General features: G+C 42.0%; 1 protein-coding gene across 3 annotated transcripts in view; it reads left to right on the forward strand.

Annotated features, from left to right (window-relative positions):
- The window catches only part of phactr3b (phosphatase and actin regulator 3b), a 74,761-nt gene that overhangs the window by 28,556 nt on the left and 27,110 nt on the right, over nt 1–19,095 (forward strand). For 2 of the 3 annotated variants that reach the window (XM_074667924.1, XM_074667933.1), the window contains exons 2-8: nt 4,207–4,365; nt 4,521–4,595; nt 4,773–4,913; nt 7,744–7,974; nt 8,049–8,256; nt 12,837–13,027; nt 15,608–15,761. In XM_074667924.1, the coding sequence (XP_074524025.1) occupies nt 4,207–4,365; nt 4,521–4,595; nt 4,773–4,913; nt 7,744–7,974; nt 8,049–8,256; nt 12,837–13,027; nt 15,608–15,761 (1,159 nt within the window). Of the gene's footprint in view, nt 1–4,039; nt 4,129–4,206; nt 4,366–4,520; nt 4,596–4,772; nt 4,914–7,743; nt 7,975–8,048; nt 8,257–12,836; nt 13,028–15,607; nt 15,762–19,095 lie in introns of those variants that run through there. The other variant, XM_074667943.1, reaches the window with a different exon arrangement.

The raw sequence follows: 19,095 nt of genomic DNA on the forward strand, positions 1-19,095 counted from the left end.
TCCAGTCCAGACTCCGCTCCTGCTGTTTTTATTTGATTTATTTAGGTTATTTTCTGGGTCTTCTAATTTATTCTTTATTTTATTCAATTACTAATATTTTTTACGTTTAGTGTTAAAATTTCTGTTACCCATTGGTTAATAATAAATGGGTCAGTTTTCCCTCATACCTACTGTTGCTGACTACTGTTCTTTGATTGAATAGTATCACTTAATCAAGCCTTTTCTAACATGACAGACATACTACAAAATAAGTAATAAAAGTGTCCATGTTTAATGCTGATATCGTATTGGATTAATATCGGCATCGGCCAATACTCAATTCTGCGGTATCGGTATCGTATCAGAAGTGAAAATGTGATATCGGGACATCCCTATTAATTGGTATCTTTTTGGGAAAAGGTTACAAAAATAATTATATATTTTTTAACTGAAAAACAGGATTTTATTTTTTATTTTTAACATGTTAAATCCTGTGTGAGACACAAGTAAAATAAAAATATATGCATCAGTTAATACTTTTGGTAAAAACCACATGTTTGAAGCTTATGTAAGCATTTACTCATAAGCTAACATACCTATACTATGCTGTGTGTGTTAGTGTCACACAGTATGATAAAAAGGTGTGTTCGACCATCACATATTTTGTATCTGTCCTTAGAGATGGATTCTGAATTTGGTACTTTTATAAGTACTGACCAAATTCCGTCTGTATTACCAAGTACTGATTCATATAAAGTCAAACTGTACCATGTTTAGATATCTGAACACACTCTTGTGACTGCAAGGAAGTGGAAGAGAAGGTGATTCTCCATGCTGGACATGAACACAGCATTTCAAGTTTGTACAGTGAGAAATGAACATGTTGAACCAAAAAACTTTGAGATTTGATTGTTAAAAAAAAATATATTTATTACCCCAAAAGCACACAGAAGTATTGAAAATTGGTACCCTTGAGGACTGATACCGATTACAAGGCACCAGCCATCAGTACAGTATTGTTTTAAATGTGAAAGGTACCCATCTTTATCTGTCCCCATTCTAGTGTTTTTATCCCTCAGGAAGAGCTTGGGGACATCTTGGTTCATACCTCTCATGTAGTTTTGTGGAACAAACAGACTGTAATGGTGGATTGTGGGAATGTTTGAAGGAGCTTGGGAAATTGAGTTCATTTATGGGCCATAGTCGTACACTGCTGATAGAAAATGAAACTGTTCATGGTACGCTCCCTGTACAGCTCCCCGTACAGCTCCCTGCTCAGCTGTAGGCTCCCTGAGGTGTCAGCTTGTTGTTGGAGCCAGACTGTGTGGGAGTGTCTATTTCTGTCCTTTCTCTAAGAAGCCTCTCTCTCTAACTCCCTTTCACTGAGCCACTCCATGCAGAAGTCGGCTCAGTGGGCCTCTGTAGTCCCCCTGCCCGCCTGTCTGCCTGTCTGTCACTGTGGAGCCTCTCCTGGATCTGCTGCTTACTCTGCACACTGAGGGGCGCTATTGCAAACTAAGAGGGAAAGGTATTGACGACCAGTCACTGTCAGTGAATCAATCAGAGCATCCTGACTTCATTAGTAAAGCAATCACAGAGTAGGTCTACATTAATGCACTAAGTCAGCTGTCACGCTACAGCCAAGCATGCCCTGTGGCATTTCACATGGGCTTGTTTTTCTGTGAAACTGAGTTTTTGAGGGTTTCAGACAAAACAAGGGAACTAAATCTAAAAGGGGATGAATATAGGTAATACTAGCTTTCTTAAATTAAATGGATAACTCTCCAACTCTGTCTTCCTGAAGCCTAATGATTGTAATTTAGCTACAGTTATTTTCTAGGGTTGTGCCACAAACGGCCAGTCTACACCAGTCTTAAGATCATGTGATAAGAACAACCTGAGCAGTTGTCATCTAGTTTTCCTTCAGCCGACCATATTTTCTAGACTATGAATCCCTGTTTTCATAGTTTGGCTTGTCCTTATTGTCAGGTGTGACTTATATATTAAAATATATACAATTTAACATGTATTTGAATGTTTAACCAAGAAGTAAACATTACCTTCTACAGCCACATGAGGGCGCTCTAGGCTTGTGACAACACTATGCAGTTCCTGTACCACTGAAAGAACTCACTTAAATGCTTGTGTGGACTTGGTGAACTTGCTCACTGGTAACTTGCTTGTTGGTCTCACTGGTTTGTTAATTTCACCTATTCATCCTCCCAGGTGTGTTCTTTACATTACTGTGTAACTGGCACTGTGCTACGTTTACATACTGGACACCCATTTAGCCTGTTGTTCTGTGTGCCAATGTGTAGTTGAATACCTCGGTTTGCCAGGTTTAATCTCTGTTCTTGGTTTTGGTTTGTGTGAAATAAATTTCCAAACTTAAAGTCCAGTGTGACTTATATATGTTTTCCCTTCTTCATGGCTAGGGCTGGGTACCAAACTCTGCATTGTTTTGTCAAAAAAAAGACAAATACCATCGAATCTAGCGTTTTTTTTGGAGATTAACATGACAGCATGTATTGATCTCCTTCCCTTTCCAAAACACTCAGCCACACAAATCCTCCTCACTCACGCAGCAGTTTCTCTCAGAGCGTGGTCACACTGGTCACACTGTGCCCAAGCACGCTTCAACCCTAAATTCCAGTTTGTTTGGCCACTGTGACAAACAAGTGTGCTGTGCTCAGGCACGACTCACTTCTCTGCCTTGGTATGCTTCGGAGAGGTGAGCTTATTGTTCAGGAACTGGTACCAAAGTGAAGTTATCAGAATCACTGTTGTAAATTTTTGATTGATACCCAACCCTATTCATGACACATTTTTCACTGATGCAACTTATAGTTTGGAAAATATATGGAAAATAAGTTCCATCCCAGTATGGCAGTACAGCTAGACCTGTTTGGAAGACACCAACCACAAATGGGGTTCCACAGGGCTCCATCTTGGGGCCGCTTCCCTTTAATCTGTACATAAACAACTTTGGGAATTACTCATTGGTATCACATTAAATAAAATTAACCAATAACACAACACCCCCTCCCCCGCCTTCAGATTAACTGGAGTTTGGGGGAATATACAACTGGTTCAGGTGCAACAGACTTTCTTTATATGTTCCCAAAACAAACTGTAATGTATTCCATTCTCAGTCCCAGGAGAAACTGACACCAAGCAAACCTGTTCCAGAATAAATGGACAAAATATTCTGAGGGTCAGCTCCATAGAATTTCTGGGTCTCCTTATTGAATTGAGGAAATATGCTGCTTTTTTAAGGTGGGACATTTCCCTCTACTCTCTGTATTTTTCACTCTATAGAATCTTTTTGGGGCCTCATCTACATTTCTGCAATATTATATTTTTTAAATCAGTTTTTAATACAGTTTCAAGTATATATTTTTCTTGTTTTGCACAAAAAATGATTAAACATAACAAATGTGATAAGAGTATGCACCATAATATAATATGCTACTTCTAATACAGAAGAGTTGGTCATCTCTGCAATTATGTGCACAGGAAAAATTTTGGTATCGGCTAAATGAGCTGTTAAATATCGGCATATGGGATATCGGCAAAAAATCCAATATTGTGCGTCCGTGAGAAAAACAAAGGTTAAAAAAAGCTTTAGCAACTCAAAGCAGTGGCTGTTAACATTCATCAAACATATTAGAAAGATGAGCTGTGATATGAAGAAGCTGCAGGAAACTCTGACACCAGCCAATCAGAATCAGCGTACAGGCTCAGCTGATTCCATCATTACTATGCAGGTGGAGGTGAAATGTGCTGTACATGCCTCTGTACTGCAGAATGATTCAGTGTTTGATCACTGAGGATTGTTGGTTGTTAGTGTCTGCACTGACCTCAGAAAAGAGATTTGAACTGAATCTGATTTTATTTATTTATTCAGAGTGTTTTCAAATCCTCCTTTAAAAGCACCCTATTGTCTGTGGGTCTTGGGCCCAGGAAGGTCTGACTGCTGCCCTGAAACCATGTGAGTCACTTTTACACAATGCCATTCTCTGTCTTCTCCCCAATGCTTTGCATCTGTGATGAATTTACAGGCAGTGACCCACATTTGTTAGTCTCATGATGACGGTGTGTCAGTGGTCTATAGCCGCTGGTCTAAGGACTTCCTGCAGTAACTGATTGGTGACTTTAATGCTCATGTTCTGGATGGGTTTTGTTGCTGGCTCACTTTTCTAAAGCAGCTTTTGGTTTGTGTTGCAGATGTGATGGACCAGCAGAGGGTGCTGCATCCAGGTTGCCTGGTCTCAGGGGTTCGTACGCCTCCCGTTCGCCGCAACAGCAAACTGGCAAGCCTGGGACGAATCTTTAAGCCATGGAAGTGGAGGAAAAAGAAAAACGAGAAGCTGAAGCCTTTGGCATGTGAGTGGGATGTAATCCATTGACTTCTGGCGTTAAGAGCCAAACTCTGGCTAGTTTAGGAAACAGTCAGGGATGAAACATTCAAAGGCTGTTTGCATGTTTTTACCCTGCATGCGCTCACTGAACCAGGTCCATAAATGTGTTGTGTTGTTTAGCGGTGGAGAAGAAGGCAGCTGTACGTCAGAAGAGAGATGACCCCGTCAGGAAGAGCCCCGGGGAGACGGAGACAGGTGCAAAATGAGAAACACACACACACACACACACACACACACACACACACACAACACACACACACATACACACACACACACCGCTCCAGTCCCATCTCGGTTCACTTGTTCAGCCACATGATGCCCAACTGCCTCTCACACTAAGCCCTGTGCTTGTCGTCTGTGCACCATGTGCAGAGTCAGATCTGGCTTGTGGGGGTGAAGCTGAAGATCCAGAAACCCCGAATCACTCTGATGCTGAGGATGGAGACGAGGAGCTCGTTGCACCTCTGGCAAGCACCACTGAAGACCTGGGCAGCGACTTAGAGGCCTCAACAGGTAGAGTCCAGTCGCGTGAATTTCTGAGCAATTTCTTTTTACACATTTTAAAATACACACACATGCTGACAGAACAAAAAGGTATGAAGGGTTATCGTTGAAATAAGAGATCCCCCCAGCAATACTTGTGACTTAAAGCAACTTATTTTAAGAGCCAGGTGATCCAGCTCAAGGGTTCATAAAGAACAAAACCAGAGCATAAAGAGGGAAAACATTGCGTTTTGATTTAAGCTGCACTAGCATCACCTCTCAAAGGTAAACAAATATTATAGATAACTACTAAATGAGACCTTGATTTTTCCATTTTTTAATTAAAATTCAAGCAGTCCAAGTCCATTGAATGGCTTGAAATGTCGTAAAAGTAAGTGTTGAACAGCCAGAGGTTCAGAGGAAAAAGGTAAAGTTACCCAAAACTGGAAAATGATGAACATTTCATGATTTTACAGAAAGGCCCTTTAATGACTTAAAGCTGTTCTGTAGCAATGGAGACTGATCAAGCTTTGAAAGTTGGTGCTACCAATTCCTACAGCTGTCCCACGTTTTTCGGACTCTTGAACACAGCGTGGGACCAGACCAGCATTATAACCTGTGCATTATTGACCAGTATTGTTCTGCAGAAAGTCAGGTAACGCTCTAAAAATGAGCATGAAAATGTTATTCATCATGAATAGGGATGGGCACCGAATTAGGTACTTTTATCGGTACCGACCGAATTCTGTCAAAAGTACCGGGTACCGATTCATGTAAAACCAAAAGGTACCATGTTTTGGTACCTTAATGCATCCTTGTGACTGTGAGGGAGTGGAAGGGTAGGTGATTTTCCATGCTGGACATAAACACAGAATTACAAGGTTGTATATTGAAGAATAAATATGTTACGTTGAACATTTTGTATGTTTTATTATTAAACAAATTGATATTTTTTACCACATTAACACAAAAAAGTACTGAAAATTGGTACCGTTGAGTACCGGTACCGATTGCCAGGTACTGCGCATCGGAACCGTATCGCTTCAAATGTGAAAGGTACCCATCCCTAATCATGAATGAGAGACAGAGCATCAGGAGATTTCCAGAAACAGGTCTTTACCACAGAGACATGAAGTCAAAGAAAGTCAAGGTGAGCTCAGTGAGGAGAGTTTCCTTCAGCATCCAAAGACACACACACAAACTTGGACTGGAGACTCTGACAGGAAGAGGTCTGCCAGAGTCAAACCAAAACCAGAACCAGAAGACCAGTTTCTTAGAGTCAACAGCTTCAAGCTTCACAGCTTCAAAGATTTGTCTGCCTTAATACATTTTTAAACTGAAAATTATCTCTACAACCCTTGAAGTCTTCCTGCTGAGAATCCAAATGTACTACACTAATGACAGAAATACACATTTGTTTAAATGTAACTCGAGCAAATTGATGCCTGAAACACATTATCCTTTTTTAATTTTCATCAGCTGAAGTAAACACAGAAAACTGCCTCCTGAACCAAATAATTGTGTCTCATCTGCAAATAAAACAAACTGTAGTATATTTGAGGCTCGCTCTTCTATCTTACTGGAGGTAGGTCTTACATTCCCCATAGGTCGGTGTCACCTCTTCTTAGCTTTCATCACAGCCCCAGCGTGTTGTCCTTGCCTCTTTCTCCTCAGCTTGCTAGAAAACATCAGGCCTCGCACCAGTTAGCATCAACATGCTACAGGCTGCTAACAGCTAATCCCATATGTAACCAATGCAACCATGGTTACACCTGGGATCTCCTGACAAAAACAAAAATAGTTTTAAAAAAATGCAGACATAACCAGTTTGGTGTCCATGACCAACAAAGGAGACATAAACAGTCATGACCAGCTCCAAATGCAAAGATGACAAAAAAGAAAAAAATATGAAAAAGGGAAAGGGAGGAGAGAGCTGCTGCATCAGGCAGACACTCAGGCAACGCCTAGCAACAATTAATTAATCGATTGATTGATTGATTGATCCAGTCCCAGCAAACTGCACATACTGATATCTACCTCTAAGTAGCTTGTTAACCAGTACAGAACAGCTCCCCTCACACATCTTCAACTTAAAAATGAAAGTGTTTTGATCTGTTGGCTCAAAGTCGACAGTTTTATCTAAATAAACTTTAAACTTCACACAGAGAGAGAGTTTCTGAGCTGCCTTTAAACCCTGTCTGATGAGAGGTGTGCTAACCCTGTACCCCTGTACTGCAGAATACAGAGTGATAATAAGTACAGTCTGTATAATGGACTTCAATGGTCCACTCATGCACGATAAACGGTAGAGTTCATAGAGGGTTAACTGCCAACTTGTGTTTTAGGGACTGGCAGAAAAAGGTCAAATTGAGCTGCTTTATAAAAGGAATGAGTAGTTTCTTTTTTCACTTCCCACACTGAAAAGTCCTCTTCTCTGATGTAAACTGAAGAGTGTGGATAAATCGTTTTCAGACAGACCAAACTAAAAGCTTTTGTCTCCATGCTGAGTGTTGTCAGAGGTGAAGAAGAGGCTCCTACGCTTTGGTTTGGTCTTATTGTGTGGAGAGGATGCAAATTGTATTATATCTGCAGCTTTGTAAGTTTGTTTTATGGTTGTCTGTTGTTTGTGCACACAGAGAGAAATCTGAAATCTCAGTAAACCAATTCTCCTGTCCTTGAATCCTGAATGCCTCATTAACTCTTATTGTCACTTAAACTGTGACTTTTAGGTTATGAAACATGATTCCGTCTTTCTGGTTTCAGTTGAAGATGTAGTGCCTCCAGTTGTCCACTAGGTGGCAACAGAAACTACCTTATGGAATCAAAGCACTGCATGACCACTGCTGATGTTTCATTTCAGTGCAAGACCTGACTGAAGACACAAAGACACTGGGAGATATAAGCCAGGCTGAAAACGGAGAGGATGAGAGCACCTCGGTGAGCGAACCCATAGATGAGCAGCCCCAGGGGAAAGTGGAGCCTGTTGATGTTAAACCGGAAGCGACAGCAGCCCTGCCCCAGAGACGAGCCAGCACGTCTAATCCACCCAACAAGCCGGTCAAACTGCTCACCAGACTGGGCAGCCTGGACGGTGAGCTGACCCAGAACACGCTGATGTGAGTCTGGTTTCACACACTGTTTGACTCTGATGGTTTCCCTCTTCAGGCACTCCTCGGGCTCCTCTGAAGAAGTCCCCAGCTACCCTACCCAGGAACTTCACACTCCCCAAAGACCCCCATGGATCCCTGCTGAGAGGCCGGATGTCCACACCCACTGGATCCCCCCACTTGGGGTCACTACACCAACAGCTGCCCCCTAGCTGTATCATTGAGGAACTGCACCGTGCGCTGGCCACCAAACACAGACAGGACAGGTCAGGCTCTGCTCTGTGGGTAGTTTTCTCTGGTTCAGGTGTTTTCACAACCTCTACATGTTAATGACATTAGAAACGTTTGTAGAAACCTATTTTTTTATGAAGGCACCAAGACACACTTTTGAATTGGTTGACTATTTGATAGGACATAAGCCAAGTTTTTTTATTTTATTTTATTTTTATTATTATTATTTTGTTTTTTATAAAACTGTGCTCTTCCAGTGTTAAAAAGTATCAAAACTCAAAGTTATTTTTTTTCCTTTATTCAGCCACCACCCGAGACTTCCAGGTCCTTGTGTTTCCAATTTAAAGCCTGGGTGAGGAGTTTCTAAGGGCGTATTCAGACCTGGACTGTTTGGTCCACTTTAAACGGACCAGGGTTCGTTTCCCACGCTGGTGCGGACTTTTCATGCAGGTGTGAATAGACACAAATGAACCCTGGTGCGGACCAAACAACCGGACCCAGACCCACTTTTTGAGGTGGTCTCGGTCCGCTTCCAAACAAACTCTGGTGTGGTTTGTGGTTCCCCGGTGCAAGTCTGAATACAAACCAAAGTGGATCTGAACTAACTACAGGATACGTAACCTAACCATCTTTGGTTCATACCTGATCCTCAGTCTTCTGTTTAGCCACGCTGTTGCTAGCATGTTGTGGGTCAGGACACGCAGAGCATAGTGTCTCCTTGCTGCGCGCATTCGTCTTCGCTGTTCCAAAATTGTAAACGGTGTTGTTGAGCCTGCTCTGAAGGAGCTGCTCTTGAAACTGAAAATGATTTTGCAGCTCTAATAAGAGCACAAACACATGTTCACCTCCATTTCCAGGTCTGTATTCTGTGTGCCGCCCTTTGTCAGTGCTGTCCAATGAGAGCACTGATCGTTACACACGTGGACGTGTTTACAGAATATCGTCCACTTGCAAAAAGTACAATCTGAATATGAACAGCACCAAACGAAAAATATAAAGTCTGCTTTTGGTCTGGACCAAACAAGTGGACCAAAGGACTTTTCTGGTCTGAATACAGCCTAAGTGATCTCAAAAGAGACTAAATCCACACTTTAAAATGAGATTTTCAGCACCAATATAGGTTATTCCTAAATGCTATTTCTTAGCTCCCTAGTCAGTTCGGATAGGAACTACAGCAAGTCAAAGTCTCCATGACAACATCATGCCAGCTGACAAAGTTAAGCAGTGATCAAAGAGGGTCTAAACAAAGGCTACGAGATAGATGCTAGATAACAGGCTTAAGGCTAAAACATGGGCTAAAGGCTAAAACTCAAGTTAAAGGCTAAAACATTAGCTTAAGGCTAAAACACGGGTTAAACTGTTTGTGCTAATGTTAATTCCGACCCACAGTCAGCAGTTATTCTGCAGTGGTGTGTTCAAACTTGAGAGTCTATCAATAAAATGAAGAGTGAGGTTACGTTAGCTCTGCTTGGTAGATGACTGGCAGGACATAACCAGGATTCGCTAACATTACACTTTACTGACACGTCTCAGGGGCTGTGGGTAGAGCTACTATACTGCAGTACAAACGTGACAACATTAGCTTGTTGTCACGTTTTAAAGCGTAGCTCTACCAAACTGTTGATAAATACCTTACTTCGTGGTGTTGTATCTGGTAATTTGTCTTTAACAAAGAAAAGTAGAGTTAAAAAGAAGATCTGATCTCCGTGCATTTCCAAAACAAACACACACCTTGCTAAGAGTCACATTTTCATGACAGTGAGACTCTGGGCCAAAGGGGGCGCTGCAGCCCAGTCAAAACAGATCTTCCTCACAGCATCTTTTAGAAAATTACTTTTCAGGGTGTTTTACTGTTATGCTTCACCAAACACTATAAAAATCAAAGTAATGAAAGCTCAGATTTATCCAGCACTGTTCAAAAAACCCATGGTTGCTTTACAGGGTCAGGTAGGAGGCAGGGTGGGGAGGGGGGCACTTAACTAGCTAATAGGGAAAAACATTGATGAATGGGTGTGTTTTGAGGGCTGTTTCAAAAGTGTCTGGGGTTGGAGAGCTGCAGATTTCAGAAGGGAAAGAGGTCCAGAGACCCAGGTCAGGGGGGCATTGGTTTGTGTGCTGGTGGAGGAGGTCAGGTCTCTGTCAGGTATTGGTGGGTGTAGGTATGGAGGGATTTGTGCAGGAGGAGGAGGAGGAGCTAATAGGTGACAGAGAGCGTGTGGAGGTGGAAGAGAGCGGCAGAGAAGCAGCAGCAGGGTCCTGCAGTATAATATCTCTCTGATGAGCTCAGTGTTCACTTTAAAGCAGACAGATTGCTCTTTGATCAACGCTGGTCTATTCTTCTTTTCAGATCCTGATATTCAGACTTCACCTTTTATTATCTGTGAGCCTCAAAAAGAACATTAAACAACCAGCAGAAATCATACAACCCCTGGCAAAAAAAATATGGGATTAGCCATCCTGGAGGATGTTTATTATGTAGAAAAACAGCAGATTACAATTAGCAACAAACTGAAGTCAATCAAAACAGCATTTTTCTGGCTTGAAGCAACACTAAAGAAAGCAAGAATATGGTAGTCAATAACAATTTCTGTTTTTTGAATGACTTTAGTTTTGGTGCCTGTTTGTGATTTGCTGTGATTTCATTTTCTGCAGCTTTCAAATATCTTAGTATTTAAGTATTCTGCTAGGGATGGGTATTGCTAAGAACCTCACGATTGGATTCGATTTCAGTTCTTTAGGTTGCAACTCGATTCGATATCGATATCAATTCGATTTGATATTGATTTAAATGCTTTGATTATCGATTTTCAAGCCCCATGTGAACATATGTGGTTTTTCACCTCACGTTTTGGAGCAATAAAACAAACTAAACGTCAGACTTTAAAGCTGAAGTATCTGGCTTTATGCTGCTGCTGCTTTGGCTGACACTTTTTAGTTGTTTGGTCTCTCGTGGGCCTCGTCCACACAATGTGAATAACACGCACACTGCCCCCATTTACCAGGAGATGAATCGATTCATAGGATTTGCTGAATCAATATTGAATTAAGTGAGGCAATATTTCGATTCATATATATTTTTACCCAACCCTATATTCTACTGAAAATTCCATCTGTAAATCGATTAATCAGATAAAACCATAGATTGTAAAAAAAAAAAAAAGGACGTCATCTTGCTCCGCTCCAAGTGAGGTCCCCACAAAAACTGCTCCCTCTGGTGGCTGACTGCAGTATAGGTTAAAAAATCCAGCTTATCAGTTATTCCAGATGGGCCGTGGTCAAACTTAAAAAGACGAATACACCTCCTAGAAATGTTTCTCACGTCTGATTATTGTGGTGATTTAAAGATATTATTTGGCTGTCTTATATTCAAGTCTTCTTTTTTTACTGAAAAGTTTTGTTTTCATTAGTTATACAAGGTTTAAAACAAGGCTTTACGCGTTGTTTAACGATGATTGACAGCTGCCGTTCTCATGTATTTTTTTCGGGGATTGTAAAATATGTCTAGAGGTAGAGTCAAGAAGTGATTAGACCCCCGAAAGAAAAAAACAGTTGTTATTTTTGTCTCCCAGCTTCACTCAGTTTCTCCCAGAATCCCTCATCGTCTCTACTGCGCAGACTCTGGCTGCAATGGCTGCCATTGGCTGTGCCTGTGACGGGGGGTATTTTGGCTTCAAAACCGTACAATGATAAATGGTGGAGCCACGCTGTCTACTCTGTATACAGTCTATGGTTAAAACAAATTTTGTCCAGTTAAAGAGCGACTATTTTTCATTAGAACATTTGTTTCAAACAAGTGAAAAACCAGTGACTTTAGGTGATATATTTTAAGTTCAATGAGATCGAGCTAGAAATGAGTCGTGTTAACTAGGAATAAGACATATTCCTGATCAGAGTTTAAGTCTTTGCAGTGTTCGGAATAACATGATGATCCCTGCTGTATTGGAGCACATCATGCTCCATGCTCCTGCAGGACTGTGTTTCAGATTTCACAGAGTAATAATAAGTTGCTAAATGAAGTAATCGCTTGATTTGCTTAACAATTCATTTGCATGTAATTGTTGTTGAGACTGAAGGAGAGAGGAATAACATCAGAGGAGAGACAGAAAGTGTGTGATAACACACTGTGAACGTGTTTACAACTACGAATGAACTTTCTTTGTTTTTTTTATGTAACAATATCATCCCTCCTCCTTTATTTGGGCTTGGGACCAATAGGAGTGATCTAAAAGACACAAATATAAGTGTAATGCATTTGTCTGGGGTCTCCTGATCTGGCTGCAGCTGAGAGAGACTGATGCGAGCAAGGAGTCTGTCTGTGAGTCTTTCAGATAGGGCATGGTCTCAGCACCAGCTGCTGGATGAGAAGCAGAGGGCGCTGGAGATCAGCACATGCTTTCCAGAAAAGTTGCTAGATTTGCCGTTAGTCGCTTTCTGAAAAGAAGTCGCTTGAGGTTTCTGAAAAAGTCGCTCAATATTGCAACAAAGTTGCTAAGTTGACAATTCTGCCTCTCCTTCTTCCTCTGCCTTGTTGTGCATGATGTCAGAGCTATGAGCTCTAAAAACTGACATGATGAAGTTTTATTTGACAGGCTTTCCTTCTTCTCTGTGATCTCAGTTATCAGACAAAGGAGGCACGCTCCTCTCTGAAACGCCGCCTCGATGGCCGCCTGTCCCGCACGTCCAGCACAGAGAAGGAGCCCGCTGGGGAGTCGGAGAGCAAGAAGGAGTCAGATGAGAACAAAGAGAACTGGCGTCTAAACGAATACTTGAGTGACCAGGACAGCTGGAATGAGTCTGTGATCTCTGGTAGGTCTGCTGACATCACACATTCAGAGGGCTCTTCGGCGCTTCAATCAAACACAGGACGCCAGCAGAATCCAGGCGCCCTGTCACTGTTTAATGAAGCAGCGTAATCTCTGCTGATATTTGTTTACAGTGAGAGCATGACAGGAGATTTACAGCGGTGACCAATAGCAGACTTAGTGGTGTTAAGTTTCAGCAGCCTGTCAACATCTGCTCTGATGGCCTAATTCTTGGCTGTTGATGTGGGTCATTGGTGCAGCGCCCACTGCGGATAAAAAGTCTGTGGCTCTGGGGGTAAGGCTGTTAAAATAATTTTGAATGGACAACTAATGAATGTGACTTAAAGGCACGCCAGCAACAAATGAAAAGTTTTAATACAAGTTTATAATAAAGGCAGAAACAGAGGCAGCAGAGGAGAGAGGGGACTTTAATGAATGAGCCAGGTATGAATGTTAAAGACTGTGACTTTGATCCTGACACTCATCTGATGTTATCACACAAAAAGAAGATTCAGATGAAATTTGAAGTTTTTATCAAGAATTTCCTAAGTTCTGTGAAACAGATCAATGATTTTTAACCTAGCTTTTCAAAACGTCTTAGTTTTATTTTACTTTGCACACAGAAGCAGGCGCAGCTGAGTGACAGGGGGGTCTGGTTCGGGGTCTTAGGGTCCCATCTCTGCATTCTGCAGACGGTGTGGTCCCAGTGCCCTCCTTGAACACTGACCTCCAGCTCGCCACTGGTCCAGTTTGCAGCCAAGTGTGAAGCAACGGGGATGAGAATCAGCACCTCTGTTACCCCCTTACATCAGTGCTCGTTTGGTGCTGGTGCTTAGTTGGTTTGAACCGTGAACCGGTTTGTTTTTCCATTAGCAAGGAGCCAAGTTGGAACCATGTCGTTGCATCAACGTAAAATATCCATACGTCACTGCATACACAGCCACTCTGGAGGGGCGGCATCAGCTGCAGATGCTTGGGGCAGGGAACAACAAAGCTAGCAATAGGAATGCTTAGAAATGGGAAGAGTTTTTTGACATTATTTTTCCTGTCTGCTACACGGAGCGTGCGTTCTCATCGTGTCTTAAAACGGCGGTACCTCCGCTGCAGAGCCACAGCTGGCTACGAGGCGCTCGCCCCTTAGTGTATCAGTCCACGCGCGCGGCATGCCAGATATAAACAAACGCAGGTAGTCTGCCAGGACCAAGAGACAAGGTGAGAACTAGAGTTTAGTAGTGTTTTTGTGTGAAAGTAGCGCGCTGAAAATTCTCTAAATAAAGCGTGAATGCAGACCCATATCAGATTTTTTTGGTGGTAGTTCTTTTATTTGTGTTTTTGGTCAAGTAAAATATGGCCCCGTCTGAGTGCAGAGGAAACTGTCTGACGAGCAGGGAGGGGGTGTTTGGTGCGAGCGCTCTGGGCTTCTGCTGCACAAAAACACTGCTGTAGGGGTCATTTCTGCCCTAAACCTTGTGATAGGACCCAACTTGTTCCATCCCGGAGGATCACTTCAGGGCCTTGCACACATGTAGCCAGGCATTTTCAAACACGAATATCCCCCCATTTGTTTTTCAAATACTTTTGTCTGCACACAGCGGGTAACCCGCTGATAAGTGTGGCTTGAAGCATGACAAACCCGTAATGAGCAGTATTTTTCAGACGTGAAACCTGTGCCAGCAAATCAGAATGAGCTCCCGTCTTTCAGCTCTGATGTTTAAGAACCTATTACTCCGATTCTCAGCGTGTACATGAAACCATGAAACCAGAGTTTTCCAAAATCTTAACTTCAGCTGTAGTTTTCAGAAAACATTGTTTTTAGTGACCTAAGACTGTGGTTTGGTGTGGATACAAATACTCGACTATGTGTGGACAAGGCCTGAGTGTCTTGGAGTCTTGTTCACAAGTGAGGGGAAAGAGAAGTAAAAGATTGACCGAAGAATCAGGACGTGTACCTGTGTGTTGTGGTGAAGAGGGAGCTGAGTCAGAAAGCAAGGTCCCCAATCTCCTGGACAGTCTACGCTCCATCCCTCACCTGTGGTTCACCAGCTGTGGGTAGAGACTGAAAGGACAAGATTGCGAAAACGAGCAGCTGATATGAGCTGTTTCCATTAATGACTTAGCCGAGTCAGGAATGGTCAAAATGTGAGAGAAGACTGTCACTAGAGCAAGCTTATTGTTCTGGTCAGATAAAAACACTGATGGGTACAAGGTCTCAGGTTTTATTCTGAAACTCTGCTGCACACCGAGTGGATCCTCAGACTCTGAGAGTCAGACGAAGAATTCTTTGTCAAAGTGTTAAACTCAACCTTTCATTTGGAAACCATGGTTAAAAAGGTGAACATGTTATTGTCACATGACACAAACTGGATTGTATAACAAACCTGGAAGTAGAACAGCATGTGCAGTGTTGACATCTTAAAGTAGGTATGGGGAGATTTGTTTAATTAATAAGGTGTTAGCTCTTAGCAGAGAGCACAAAGGCACGCTGTGTGGTTATTAAGAACACAGAGTTAAGCTGCTAAACTATGTTTGGCGGCTTGAAAAGCCCTGTGATTATTTAACCTTAATACGTGTTCAACCACCGCAGGAACCCTCCCACGCAGAATGAGGAAGGAGCTGCTGGCCGTGAAGCTTCGGAACCGGCCTAGTAAGCAGGAGCTGGAGGACCGCAACATCTTCCCCGTCCGCAGTGACCAGGAGCGCCAGGAGATCCGTCAGCAGATAGAGATGAAGCTGGCCAAGTGAGTCTGTGTGGACCCAGATCAGCCTGCCATCAGCTCCCCCCACCAGTCCCCTCCCATCCTTCATGTATGTCTCTCTCATCACCAACATCACTTATTTACCCTTTGTCTGTGTTATGATTTTCTTTCTTTCACCGTTTACTAAAAATCGCTTGTTCCTTCACCTCATCACAAAGTCCATCCTTCATTCAGCCACGTTGAGACGGTCTGAAGCGTTTCTGAGAAGCAGCCACTTAACGCTACATCATCTGTGATTCTTGTGTTTTGTCTTTAAGACTTCACATCCCTTTGTTCATCATCTGCTGTGTGAAAACATCTCTAGACTACACACAGAAATAAAAGAGAGCCTCCTTGTTAGGGCTCAGCAGTCAGTCCTCTGCTGCTGACAGCCTGTCAGTCACATCAGTCAGCAGACAGGCACACAGCATTTAAAGAGTGGAGCTCCAGGCTGATCCTTTTCTGTTTTTTTTCTTTGGAACAGAGTCAGCCTGTCTGTTCCCTGCGTTTTAATGCCAGAGCTAGACCACTGAGTCTCCAGCTTCACACTGACTGTGCTGCCACTGTAAACCGATGTTAAACTGCGTTGATGTGATCAAGCAGATATGTTATCAACACCACAGCCAGAAGGTTACATCAGCATTAAAAGCTGGGATGGTAATTAGGGATGGGTGAGCATAGATACCAGGTATCGATACCGTGCCGATACCAACCTTTTTTTCAAGCTGTCTGTACAGCTGATACTCAAGGCAAAAAAATCTTTCATTGAGTAAGTCGTCCTTGTCAGTGGCTGCTGCTACTTGCTGCGGTTTAACACCACGGCAAATGTGCGTCAGGTCCTGATCAGAGAATATGAATACACCAGGGAGAGTTCACAGTTAAACTGTTTTATTTTGGACTTCAGTTTTCTTCAAAAAATATTTAAACTCTGACAGTTGATAGTTTTATTGTGCACTTTTAATATATTTTTTAAATATTTATTTAAAAAGAAAAAAAAAAAAAAAAAAAACAAGCAAGCTAATCTTCTCTGCAACATCATGTGCTAACAGGGCTAACAAACTGACGTGATGTGAGACTTCCTGTTTTCTTTGACCTTGTACTTTCAGCTAATGTGGTTAAGCATCAAACTAGTTTTCTTATGGCCTGAAAGTTTAACGCCACATATCTGTCACTGTCATTACCTTCATCGTCTTAGTCAGAATATTTTGTCATGCAGTCACTTTTCTTGACTGATATGTCTCAGGTGCAGCAGACTCTTCTGTATTTGTTTTTGGCTTTCAGTGTGATAACATGTTCCTACAGAGCATCTGTTCTTGAAATGATGCTACCCACTGCACAAAATAGACTTCCATAAGAGTAGATAGAGTAGTGATAGCAAACTCAAAATTTAGAGCTCAACCCATAAAACCAAAACAGTGAGCTTATAGATGCGAAAAACATAGGTTTTTACATTTTCCTTTCCAATCTGTTCTTCAATCTTTGAGGAATGCATAACACATTGACATATTTGTTACAGAGCTATATACAGTTACATTTGTTAAACATTTTAATGATGTCAATATTAAAATTGATGTCCTCCTGCGCTCATTGGATAGAGATTTTTGGGCAAAGACATCAGCCTTTTGGAGTGTGAAACAGGATTTTCTGGAAGGCAGAGGAGGAATGTTCAAGGAATCATTTTTGTTGTGTAATGCAAAAGACCCTGAGCTGTTATAATGGGGGCTTAATAGGATTAACAGTCCAATCAGGTTTCCTTTTACACAGAGTGATGCAGCAGCGTATGGTGGTGTTATGCTTATGCAATGCTTAGACAGAAGACAGTTTGGGTCCCTTCTTTGGGACACTAATACCAAACCAGATTTGTTGTTTGAAGGTCGTGTGGTGGCCAGAATCATGGGAACACACAGCGTATTTAAGGTTTTAGTTGTTTTGTTGAACTTGCCTTTGAAACACCCCCGACAGTGAATGAAATGTCTACAGTCATCATTTTTTCATGATGCTCTGTATCAGGGCCTGATCAATTGGGATTTTTGGGGTCGATGCGAGATTCTTTTTTGGTTTCTTAACACTTACAATAACAAAGAAATGAATTAGTAGCAGAACGTTTTACTGTTTTACAATACTTTGTCCTCAAGTATTTAACTTTTCAACAGAGAGGAATTTTCAAGTACAAAAAAATGCAAAAAGCATTAAACTGAAAACTCAATGCAATGCTTTTAGTTGTTTGGAACCTTGCCTTAGTTATTGCTGAAGTCAGCCATGAGCCTTCAGTAACTTATCTTCTAGCTTCCTGTTTGAAAACATTTTCCTGTCAGTTTTTTTTTTTTTTTTACATTAAGAGGTGTCCAGAGTTTCAGACTCATTAAAAAAAAGAAAAACCTGAAAGACTCTGTGTAAAGTGAAAAAGAGATGCTAACTTTGAGGGACATGGACAAGAAAACTGTCATAATGTTAAAATGAAGAACTGTTGATTTACAACAGCTTAGTCACATGACAGGGTATGAATAAAGCGTGATCTTAAAGGCACAGTTGACATTACTCTGTTGTGGAAATCACCGCATGGGCTGAAAATCACTTCCTAAAACCAGTTTCTGTGAACACAGTTTGTAGCTACATTCAAAAAAATCTGATCTGGGTCTGTTTGAGGTGGACTCAGTCAAATCACAGACGCTGGAGCCTTGGCCTTTGCAGGAGAAGGACCACACAGCTTCTTATGAGAGCAAAGTTTAAAGGTCTTCATCAGTGATGGAGCAGGGGTTTATAGTGAGTGCTCATGCTGTGAGTGGCTTACCACACTCTCAAAGTGTCAGTCAGTTGTTTAACTTACATTTTAGTATCTGACCTTTTTGGAATTGGGATTGCAGTTATAGAAAAATTTACTTTTAGAGATGACAGTGTTGCAGTTTGGTGAGGCGGCCTTCAGTGCTGCTCCTGCTGGCGTTTTTTCCTTGGGAGGAGTGTGCAGGGCACTGCAAGCGGCACAAAACGACCTAAAAAAACTCCTCATGTAACAGAAAAGCTGGGATCAAAAACCCAAATCCATCATCAAGCAAAGGTGTTAGAGATTTCTTTGTGCCCCTCAGCCAAACTCCTAATCAGCCTGTTCAACTGACTGTTTGCCTGAAGTGACCCTCAGTGTTTTTCCTGAATAAAAGATGCCGAAGCAGAGGTTGAGCTGACGCCATGTTGAGCAGCTAGCTTCATTACACAGATAATGTCATGTAAAACTCTGAAAGTACAGACCTGTATCATTTTCACTTGTAGCTGATGCCAGATCCTGACACATCGCAGCATGGTGAGACATGCTGTGACGTCCATGTGAAGCTTTCTGATTTAT

Source organism: Halichoeres trimaculatus, unplaced genomic scaffold, assembly GCF_033239565.1.
Source record: "Halichoeres trimaculatus isolate MK-OKI-2021-1 unplaced genomic scaffold, fHalTri1.1 fHalTri1_scaffold_1, whole genome shotgun sequence".
In the NCBI taxonomy this organism is placed as follows: domain Eukaryota; kingdom Metazoa; phylum Chordata; class Actinopteri; order Labriformes; family Labridae; genus Halichoeres; species Halichoeres trimaculatus.